This window comes from Taurulus bubalis (assembly GCF_910589615.1).
Source record: "Taurulus bubalis genome assembly, chromosome: 12".
In the NCBI taxonomy this organism is placed as follows: Eukaryota; Metazoa; Chordata; class Actinopteri; order Perciformes; family Cottidae; genus Taurulus; species Taurulus bubalis.
The window spans coordinates 20,221,199-20,232,805 of NC_136600.1; the positions used below are offsets into that span (position 1 = coordinate 20,221,199).

Below are 11,607 nucleotides of genomic sequence, written 5' to 3' on the forward strand. Positions count from 1 at the left end.
CAGATGACCATTGGTGTTGTAAATGCAAAAACTTTCACAAGTAGGGCTTCTAAACCAGCAATGAAGAGCGATAGATAACCTGTGGGCCTTTGAACGGTTTCCTAAGTAGAACATTACTTCACTTTCTGGAGCCTGTTCAGTCTTTATCCACTAGGTGGTGCTGTCAGACTCTATTGCATATATTCATCTTGTAAAATGACCAGTAATTGACCAGTTTCAGTGTATGGTAACTTGGACAAACCCGATCTATGCATGTACCTCCACCTGAACAGTGTTCAGTCCATCTTTGTAACTTCCAGCCCAACACTGGTGACGTTGAGGCTTGTTATTTTCATTTAACTGTAATGCAATTTGCTTTGCCTTTATGTAACAAACAACTATATAGATCTGGCCTGGGTTACATGTTATTTAGAGATAATTGTATAAATTAAGTAACTGATTAACAGCCTATTTTATCTGGATAACCAATATTTCAGGCAAATGGAAAGAAGTCTTGATGAGAAACATACACATGGATGTTCTGTTAACAAAAAAAAAGAAGTTTATTTGCACATAAATGCTGTACACGCAGTACACCTTCTGTATTTTAGGAATTAGTCACAGGCCTTAGACGTGCTGTAACTTTGTAGGACTTGACCTTGAGTACGACACTAGCAACTCCTCTCAGGTCGGGCAGAGAGGCCTCGCTCTCAGGGGGGATGAAGTGGAAATCTCTCAGCAAGTAGGCAGTGAACAGAAAGAGCTCCATTTTGGCAACAGACTCTCCCAGGCAGAGCCGAGCACCCCCTCCGAAAGGGATCAAGGCTCGGGTGGAGCTTCCCCCTCCTTCCAGAAAGCGCTCTGAAAGCCAGAGAGTAGCTACTTTATTTGAGATCTGCTGAGCAAGCTAAAAGGAATGCGCTTCACCTCACAGTTAGCGCTGTACCTGGTTTGAAGCTGTATGGGTCGGCCCAAACTGCAGGATCATGTTGTGCTCCAAAAAGATTAGGAATGATGACTGTGTTCTTAGGGATGAAGTAACCTGCAATACTAAACATGGGTGGGGGTTATACATTTTCCCTAATGCAAAGTTTGTGTGTACCTGCTGACTGACAGACCCGATACCAACAGCAGTATATCAATACAGCATACTTTATAGACATAAACATTATACAACAAATTCTAGTCTAGTTTATTTTTTTAATCATGATGTTGTTGATTTGCAGGAAGCAAGCATTTATCAGAGCAGGGGTTCATTATGCGGAGCAACAGTTCATGCTGTTTATTTGTTTTCTTTCCCAGTATTAACATATTTGCTTTTTTGCATAAATTATTGTATGCAAAATGTTTCTAAAGAAACTCTTTCTATACAGCTATGTTCAAGGTAGGTATTTGCATCAAAGCAGTGCCAAATGTGTAGTATTTCAGTACCAACCAGTACCAATTCTGGCTGAACCATATCTGATCTTTTAGACAAGTGGAAGTTAGCCAATAATCCTCTAATTCGTTCATTCTAACTTCATATTGCCATTCAGCTGACCTGCTGTCTCTGATGGCTCTGTGTGGCACCGCCAGCGGGGCGACCGGCCTGAGTCTGAGCACCTCGTTGATCAGGGAGCACAGGACAGGAAGTCTGTGTCTGTCACTGTACTTGGGGTATCGTCCCTCTAGTACTGTGCACAACTCATCGTACACTTTGCCCTGCACCTGAAGATTAAAGTGAAATTGGAGAGAGACACTGAGATAAACTTCAGGGTTTGTAAATAGGTTGTTTTATAGTAAATGATGTGCCCTGCCTCTGGTCTGTAGAGGAGGAAGGCCACAGTCCAGTTCAGCCAGGCTGCCGTGGTCTCTGTTCCACCGATGAGAAGGTCCACAATGGCCATGTGAACATGAACATCTGTCAGGCGCTGGAAACATGAATACACATCATTTAGTACAGAAGTGCTACTTACAGTATACTAAATGTATAATTCCAGTATTAGTCTTGAATGCCATTAAATTTACTTCAAAACGGATCTCCCCCGGTGTTTACTGTTCAATGTACTTACCACTCCATGATCTGTGTTGTGATGTTTGTCAAGGCCCTGGAGGAGGGATCCTGTAATGGCGTCCTTGTTTTTATTGTCTTGTGACTGCACAGACAACAAAGCAACGGCTGATTAAAATCGGCACAGCAGGAAATGGGATTTGGGCAGCTGAGATTAACATATCCACAAACAACGGTGCGTATATGACATCTTACAAATTCATCCCTTTTCTGGATGCATACACAAAGACGATTCACTTGGATTTGAAAGGCATCTTCAATGGGAATTGATTTGCTTTCTGTTTGACTCTAAAGTAACATATCCAAGCAGCAATCTAGGATAATTTGATCTCTTTATTCTTTGGCATTTGTTTTCACTAACCTTGTAATTGTTGAGATGCTCTCTTATAATGTCATCTCTCTTGGCCACTTCTTTCAGGAGACGGGCAAATACAGGATTGGGTAATTTCTTTGAGAAAACAAATGACAATGTGTGAAATGTCATTCAAAGGATGTTTGCCCGTCTTTTCTCTGATCTATAGTCAAGACAGTGAATATTAATTAACTGACTCTGAGAAATGGGAAGGAGTCCAGAGCAGAAATCCAGGACGAGCCCCACAGAGCAACAATCTCATTCAGGCAGCTGTGCAGCTGCTGCAGCTCCGAAGAACTCTTCTCATACTAGAAAACACAGATATTCATATGTTAACATATCATTGCAATGACATGCACTGTCCAGAATAGTACATTATGATTGCACGAACGTAACGCCAGCTTCTAAGAAGAGCAACATGAACAGTGACCTTTTCCCAGTCCCCAAGATAAAGAGCAAACAAGCTCAGCTGTCGATTGATGAAAAGCATATTTTGTAATCCATCTTTGACACTGAGAGATACTCACTTCTTTTCCAAAAGCCAAAGTGGTGATGACATTACTGGCTGCCACTGTGAAATCCTCCGAGAGGTCTACAGCACTGCCTTGATAGCCCATCAAAACCTAAACAGTGAGCGAATCACACTTTATCTTTGTATGTGACCACTGTGGAAATTCTCCAACATTTGGTTTGGATCTCTGCTAGCACATTACAGGCCTTTTTAGTTTAGTTACATATTTTAAGATTAGGCACGGTATAATTCATTGGTGTTCATTTAGTTCCGCTTGTGTTCTGTACCTCTCTTAGATGCAGTGCCTGTCTCTCGATCACATCATGCAATGATTTCTGACAGCAACGCTGCAAAGCACTGTGGACAAGACGACGATGTGCCCTCCACTCCTCATTATAGTCCCCCAAAGAGATAGTGTGCCCTCCCCCAGACACAATATCACCTGATGCAAATCAGTACAGGTAATAAGGACAAACACATTATTCATACTGTTGCCGCAAAACAAGTTTGAGTTGTTTACCTGTGTATGAAACCGGTCTCCCAGCAAAGTCTGACCATTTTTTCACTAGTGCTTCTCTTATGACTTCACTGCTATTAAGTACAACCATGGCTGAAAAAAACACAAAACAAGGTGTTGTACTATCTACAAAAAAGTATTTTTTTTAAGTCAGTGTTTGATATAACAACATCTATAAATCTGAAATGGGATGATTACTTGTGTTTCCACATTTCAGGCGGTAGATGTTTCCGTACCGCTGTGCCAGATTGGTCAGGTGGATGGGCAGATGCTCATGCGTCAGCTCCATCATGTTGCCTATAAGAAAGAGGCTGCGAGGACCCGGGAGGCGAGGAGACGAGGAGCGGGGCAGGAACTGACAGAGATACTGCAGCAGTCCAGATTCAACTATTGAAGGAAGGAGTTAAGTTAAGAAAGACAACGGTAAAACAGAGAGAAAATGAACACTTATCATACAAATCCACTAGTTTTCCATGTGTTGAGAAAATGTCCCATTCATTAGTCATTATATTTTGAATGAAAATATAACACTTGATTGTACAAACAATATGTTTAAATACAGACAACAAATAGATAATTACCTGCAGACTTACTTCCCTTGTGGTCTTCCTGTACAGATTTGTCTCTCTGACCAGAAATGCAAGTCAGTACCATCAACAGCACCACAACTAGGAACACAGCTCCCACAGTGATGAAGGATATTTCTAATGACATTTTGTGTCTTCTCGCTGGTGTCCCCGTTCAGAAAGGTGGTCGGCACACTGCTTGCCCCATTTATAGTCTCCTCATCTGTCTCTTGGCTTGTCGGCTTGTTTTCACTAAAATCAAGGATGTCTAAACATTTTGTAGGTCAACATATCTGATAATAAGATGAATGCACCACATACACATGGCCAGGACTTGCTGAAGGGCATGACAACATTTCACAGTTGACATGACAGTCGGTCGTGGTTTTTCTTTATAGAACAGGGAATGAAGAAACCGTTTTTCGTCAAAGGATTTGGGTGTTTTAATTCACTGTAACAAAACCAAAGAATCGACACTTCAGACCTACATCAGCCACATTTATTCCAATGGAGTGAGACAGTGCATATTCAATGACAGTAGTAGTGGGGTGGCATACCATGCTGGTGCACAAGAACGTAATGGAGTCAATACAAAACTGTGTTGAAATGAAAGGGTCAGGCAGAATATTAGAACAAAATACAAAAAAAGTAACGAAAGACGTTTCTGCTCTCTTTTGGTATATTTCCAGAAAAAAAAAATGTGCTCATTGAATCAAATGTACTGATAGTTGCTGTTATAGCTATCGAAACCACTGTACATGCAATTTCATTTAAACTTGAAAAGTGACATGCATCAACTGATGAGATCCACTGTCTTCTGGATTTCTGGAGCTATAATAGTCTGTCATGAATGAATGAAGGACGACTGATGTAATCTTAGCCATGAGTTGCAGGAGAGAACCTGGACGGTCTGAACTTCATCTCAACGAAGGGAATGGAGGAGTCTTTGCCTTTCCAGTCTATCCAGACTACTCCCTGATTCAAAACAGAGACAGAGAAGTCATGCTATTTGGTTAGTGTGTTGTATCATAGAAGATACAAGTGTTAAATGTCCCAGAGAGGTGAATTGTACCTGATTATTACTGCTGATGCCATACAGGCCATTGAGGTTGGCTTTGTAGCAGTTCTTGTACCACCAGCCTCCCATGTAGGCCTTGGCACAGTGGATCCCCATGGGATCAGTGTCCTTGTCCCGGGCTGAGAATGGGCGTCCATTGTGGTACCTCATGGAGTCACCTGACCGAGAAATAGTGACATTGATGTATGAATTGTCAGACCCTGACAGTAATATCGTATGAACTGCTCATTTCTAGTAGAGTTTTCACCTGCAGTTCCAGTGTAGCCAGACACTGCAAGAGTATAGTGCCTCTCCAGTGAATCAACGGAGAAGTTTGCGTAGTGAGCGTATGTGGTATCATTCCCAGACCGCATATCCACTCTCAGACTCACAGGGCCGACACTGGTCAGGTTGTGAAGGAGATCGTTTCCTAATAGTGATACAGATGAGGCCAATTTATTTAAAATATATGTTTTGTGCAGATGTGATGGTAGTAGAATTTGCTTCAACTGTACCGAGCCAGAAGTCTTCGCTGAGGTTTCCAAAGCCGGCCCTGTATTCACTCCATGTTCTGTAGAAATCTGTCTTCCCGTTCATCCTCCTCTGGAACACCTACAAACACACATCAGATTGGTGTCCATTATCCACAATAATACTGGCATTTTCTCTGTACAACTTTTTCAAATAACAGCAGTTTGTCTTACCGTCCAGCCGCCTCCATCAGTCTCCATGTCACAGTAGACTCTGGCTGCTTGCCCCTCTTTTCCTTGCGGGTAGATATCCAGCTCTCCTGACTGCAGAGCTCCATTCAGCAGCTCCTGAGAGCACTCAGTGGGGAAAGGGAAACGCAGTTTTCCTAAAGGATAAACAAACAAATAAGAATATATGTATTGTGTTCAAAGTATTGGTAGGACAGATTAATGAGCAAACACTGTGTGACATGATATACAACACCTGTAAGGAATTCTGTGGTGACAACAGATGTGTATTGTCCATCTCTCTCGCCTTGTACCAGAACAATATACCGTGACATTGGCAACAGCCCTGTCAGCTTATACTCTGTGATGGACTGGTCCAGGATCACCTCCTAATGTATACACAGAAAACACACACATTTAGGCTATTCTGTAAATGTTGTGACTCTCTTTGTACTGTATGTAATAGTGACGAGGAAATATGAATCACCTTTGTCTCCTCTCCTGCCACCTGGTAGATCAGCCTGTAGCTGTAATAAACAACAGTGGACGTTCTCCATGTGATCACAGCAGAGCGGGTACCCACCTCACTGGCTTTAACCACTGAGGGACACAAGCATGTATTGAGTTCACACACTTTACCACACAAGCTCTATATTTTACTGCAATCTTTACTCACCGTTAGCTGTTGTAAATGTAGTTGAGATGACCATGCTCTGCAGACTGTCCTTCTGGCTCAGGACCTTGACTGTGTACAGGGTGCCTCTCTGCAGGCCTCTCAGCTGGTGCTCCACAGAGTTTCCAGACAGCATCACAGTCACTGTCACATTCGGAGCTGTGGCAAGAAGGGAGAATTAATAACGTAGCGTAGCATAGTCGTTAACGCGTTGTCATTATTTATTAAGGTGATATTGCCACACTCACTCTTGGAGGACTCATAGCTGATGATGAACCGGTCTACCTTCCCCAGACTGGGTGTCCATTGCAGCACAGCCTTAGTATCTGTCACGTTGACAACTTGCAGATGCGTTGGAGGACCGGGCACTGCAGTCGAGACAGAATCCGTAGTGTGTTTCTTGCGGTTTTCACACATTAAGAGAAAACAAGTAGATGTAGACAATAGTACGCTTATCTAACTGTGTACCTGTGGTGATAAGGGATGTGAGAGCATCACTCTGGGCTCTGCCTTGTGTAGTAGTTATAGTGATAATGTAGGAGGATCCAGCAGACAGCTTGGACAGAACCACATAAGATTGCTGCGACTCCACTGTCACAAAGCGGCTCTCCCCTAGCAGGATAACACATCACACATATCACACTGACACAATCAATGCCTCCCAAATTAACATAAAACACTCTAACTGATATGAAGCAAGAGGTGCAGTATAGAGGCAGGCCTTAAACAAACCTGTGACGATGTTGGTGAACATGACCCTGAAGCCAGAGATTGTTGTCTTTGGTTTGGACCAGGAAACAGTGAGAGAAGACTCTGTTACATTGCTGAAAACCATCTCTGTGGCTGGCTCAGGACCTAGTTAGAGAAATCAAAGAGATGTTTATTCAGTTGTGGAGAATATATGCTTTAAAGAAAAATGTAATGCAACTTGAGTTACCTGTAATCGCAGTTGCTCTATGAATCTTTGATCTCCTCTCAGTTGCAGTGCCATACACATAGAGGGCATAGCCTATGTTCGCCCTCAGGTTACTGAACTCCACAGAGCGCACGTTGCCAGGGACCACCATAGAGATCCTCTTTGTTTCAGCTTTGCCTTTAGATCCAACAGCTTTACCGGAGGAGGCAGTCGTGTTGGTGCTCTCACTCTGTACGTGGACTTCAGTTGTGTTCTTAACTGTGGAGGCCTTGTCTCCTTCAAGAGCTTCGTCTTCAAATTCCCCTTGGTCATCTTCGTCACCCCCTGTCCCTGGCTCTCTTCTGATCACCGTGAAGTTCTTGAACATCCCTTGTGGTGCTGACCACGTGACAGTGAAGCTGTAGGAGGAAATGTTCACAATCTTTACAGAACCTAATCCAGTTGCTCCCAGCCTTCTCACGCTCCCAGAACCATGGGTGGTTGTCTTATTCGGCAAAACTCGAGTCTCGACTGACGTTGCTGTAATGGTTGAATTGACCAGATACTGGCTCCGCTGTGTAAGCTTGTCTTTTCCAATTTTTACAGTTTCAGTATTTCTGTTGTTAACAGATTGCACATTTGTAGTATCTGTCTTTACCTTCTTGCTGCGTTTATTTCCAGATGATTGAGTAACGTTTTTTTCAGCCATTGTGGACTGCTCCAAGGTCTCCTTTCCTGTTCTGGTTTTGTTGGTTCCCTCAACTTTTGTCAGAATGGTCAGAATTTTTGCCGTACCACTAGATTTCTTCACATGACTCTGGGTTACATTGGTTTGAGGTTCGTCTTTTAGTTGGTCAGATCTAGGATGTGTTTTACCGGCAGTTCCTTCCTTATCAAGTTTGAAGTCATTTTTTTGGATGCCCTTTTTCGAGATCAGGACTGTTGTTTTGCCTTTACGAGCCTCCTCCTGCTTTCTTCCCTCATGTTTCAACAGAACTTGAGCAACAGTTGGGCGACTGGTCTTTGCGGCACTTGAAGAGTCTTTTGTAGTAATTTTCTTCACAGAGGTTTCTTGTTTTGTTTGTGTCTTAACAACGCCTGCTTTAGCATTAGTTGACACTATGGGTTTGGTGTCAGTTTCTTTGGCGTCAGACCCTTTTTTCTGCTCCTTCTTCTGGAAGAGTGTGTGCTCTACTTTGGTGGTTTTCTCCTGCATGCTTTCCTTGTCTTTGTTCACCTGCAGGGTCACTGTTTCCACGGTTACCTTGACTTTTCCTTTGGCGGTTTCTGAAATTGTAGAGTAGAGGTTACGTTTAAAGTATTAATGAGATATTAGTCAAAGTACAAGTAAAGGATAACTTTATCTCACTTAAAGATATGTGTCTTTAATCACATCCAAAAAACAGTGCAGATTTTCACTTACTTTTATTACACTCAGCTCCTTGTGCACACTTACTGCAGTCTAGACCCGTGAATCCCTGTTGGCAGATACACTTCCCCTTCTCACATTCCCCATTGCCACTGCAGTCATTTTGACAATTTGCAGAACATGGACCTGGGCAGCAACAGAAATACACAAAATTACTAAATCCACATCTCTAATGAGTTGTGTCAAATATAATAATCTGGAGAATATGACAGAATTATACATTTCTCTCTTAAAAAGGACATCTCTTTTTCCAATCGGGCCACACGTCCTTTCAGCGCAGACATGTCGGCCTCACATCCCCCACTGCATCCACCGGGCATCAAGCTGATCTTATGCGTCATCACCAGAGGAGTGCCAGGCTTCAGCTTCAGCTCGTGCTCCTTGGCGTTGCTGGAATCGCAGCCATTACTGATGACCACCTTAATTGGTTGTGCAGGGGCTGCTTTTTCTTTGGTGGTGGTGGTGGCGGCGATGGGAGCTTTGATTACAGCGCTCCGATTTTCAGAGGATGTGACTTTATCTTTGTCGGCTGCAGAACCACCAAGTGTAGCAGTCTTTGCTGGAGTTGACGGAGCAATTTGAACCACTGTGGGGGCAGGCTTGTCTTTAGTGGAGGGAGATTTAGCTACAAGAGTCTGATTCAAGGAGGCCGTGGGCTTGTTTTTGGTGGTTTTAACCCCACTGACGAGAGCAGACTTTGTTGACTGAACATTTAGAACTCCAATGGGGGCAGGCTTGGCTTTGGTAGCCTTCACTTCACTGACTGCAGAAGCCTTTACTGTTGGAGTGGATACAATTGTCTGATTGACTGTGTTTGGCTTTGGGGTTGGGCGAATGGTCTGTTTGGCAAGGGCAGAAGTGGTTTTTGGTTTTGACGGGGTGAAAACAGCATTGGGTTTGGATGCGTCACTTCCTGTGGAGTTTCTCCTCTCATTGGTTGGGGATTGAAAGGAGGGAAATGGGGTGAGAAGGAGGAGAAGTCCCAGAGTAAACAGCATTTTGAGCCAGAAGCAGTAGCCAGCACTGGGATTGCCTTTGGTGGATCTGTATGTATGTTACTGTAGAATTATGAACTCCTTCCTCTGTATTTCTATGACCACTTTATGCCAGGTTTCTCCTAGAAATGAAAAGAAATATGAAAGAGTTGAGTTGTAAACATTTTTTATGCATGACATTTAATTCCAAATCATTTTAGAGCTTTTTATTTTCCCCCCAAGAAAGGCTTTGCTGAGCATACATGCCCTTTCCCTCCAGTTTCACATATTGAGTTCCTATTCACACTTTGATGTTGCCTTTTACAAACTCCTGGCTATTAAGACACTACACTTAGAGCAATGTCAGGCTCCGTGCCTGACTTAAAAGTGTTATTTCAAGACAACCTTCTACCTGACTGAAAGGTTATTGAAATAAGTTTCTTAAACTGAATTAAAAAAGTAAGTAATATGATACAGGTTCCCTAAAAGTGATATGCAGTGATCTGACATTTGAGAAGGTTCACTGTGCAAAATAATTTGTGGACTGATGCATAAAAGCACATCAGAATATTTCTAAGATGCGGTTTTGCATTGGACTACATATACCTGTTTCTTTTATATGACCCTGTTTATTGAACTGTCTTAATTTAAATTTCGAGACGCACCAGTGCAAGACATTGGAAACAAATAGAGAAAGCATCGTGGAACAAATATATTACTGAGCAGAAATATCAAACTAAACACAATATTCATGAAAAAACATTGAACCTTTTTTTCAATTCTAGATGGAAGAATTGCAGCAGTGTTCAAATCAGCCAAAACCAACCAGTAAAAATCTAAATGAGTTGATTCTGAACAGGAAGGAATAAGGTGACTTCAGCAGGAAGTGCAGAGAGTCTGCTGGAGGGACTATGCAGAGAGGCAACAGAGCGTCACTGTATAGAACTGTGGGACACTGTATGTCTTTCACTATGCAGAAGGTTACATAATCCTCTGCACCCACAACTCATAAAACCACTGAAAGAAATAGGCCTAGTCTTTGGTTTCAAACTGCAGAAAATCCAATAAATCATGCAGCATGTAAACAAATTAGGAGGCTTTGCTACACAAGGCAACTTGTTTATGTTGCATTGAAGTTCATGGAATAGCTGCATAATTGGCTCAAGTATTGATTGAATTAACGGCCACTTTTTACTTGTAGAATATACAATGTCATATTAGCAAAGTATTCATTTTGACAGAAGGAAAAATAATTTAAACTAATACAAATTATTGAGGTAAATGATAGCAGGTATAACCATACCACATTATATGTGCAACCTGAAAGTTACACATCATGTCCACCGGTACAGTCCAACTGTTTTGGCCTTTTTAGCAACTAAAACACATTTTTATACAACAACATGACCTTTTTCCACAGTTGTACTTATTCAAAACCCTGAGAATAAATCCAGCCATGTGAAAGAATATCAACGGACACCAAAATGCAGGATATGAGTCCATTCAATAAAATAGTTACCACACTGATTCCAAAATAAATAACATAAAAAAAATTAACTCACCAGAGTAATGATTTAGTTCTTAGCTTTATCTCTTTCTTTGTGTTGCTCCCTCCATCTAGCTGGAAAAGCTCACCCAAATAGCTGGATATGATCAGGGAGGAGAGAGGAGAGAGAAAGGACCACCACTAGAAAGGAGGAGAGTGATAGTCAGCTCCTACTTAAGGACACCCTCCCTCCCCCTTCCTTCCTCCACGCCTAGTGGTCCCACTCTCTCAAACACTATGGAAAATATTTGTATTGGACCAAAAAGTATGGCATTTTTGCAGATGTTGTCTATATGTCTCTATACATTTTGATGGTAAGAATTTAGCCTCAATCATTGATAATGTAAAGCATACATAGTT

At 42.2% G+C, this 11,607-nt stretch overlaps 2 protein-coding genes across 2 annotated transcripts; both read right to left on the minus strand.

Moving 5' to 3' along the window:
- Positions 1 to 586: 586 nt before the first annotated feature.
- On the minus strand, positions 587 to 4,123 carry cyp21a2 (cytochrome P450, family 21, subfamily A, polypeptide 2; the record flags this gene model as incomplete). Its single annotated transcript, XM_079227325.1, has 12 exons — positions 587 to 840; positions 926 to 1,029; positions 1,520 to 1,686; positions 1,776 to 1,889; positions 2,031 to 2,114; positions 2,391 to 2,477; positions 2,579 to 2,689; positions 2,909 to 3,004; positions 3,180 to 3,334; positions 3,413 to 3,502; positions 3,608 to 3,796; positions 4,003 to 4,123. 12 exons carry the CDS (start codon positions 4,121 to 4,123, stop codon positions 587 to 589), a joined length of 1,572 nt encoding a protein of 523 aa, XP_079083451.1.
- Positions 4,124 to 4,520: 397 nt separating this feature from the next.
- On the minus strand, positions 4,521 to 9,725 carry tnxba (tenascin XBa; the record flags this gene model as incomplete). The annotated part of the gene is made up of 15 exons (XM_079227326.1): positions 4,521 to 4,950; positions 5,048 to 5,211; positions 5,301 to 5,462; positions 5,548 to 5,644; positions 5,737 to 5,888; positions 5,987 to 6,119; positions 6,218 to 6,330; positions 6,407 to 6,562; positions 6,652 to 6,771; positions 6,872 to 7,015; positions 7,136 to 7,258; positions 7,341 to 7,838; positions 8,175 to 8,585; positions 8,755 to 8,853; positions 8,948 to 9,725. The coding sequence occupies 15 exons, from the start codon at positions 9,723 to 9,725 to the stop codon at positions 4,852 to 4,854; spliced, it is 3,249 nt and encodes a 1,082-aa protein (XP_079083452.1). The 3' UTR covers positions 4,521 to 4,851.
- Positions 9,726 to 11,607: the final 1,882 nt, after the last annotated feature.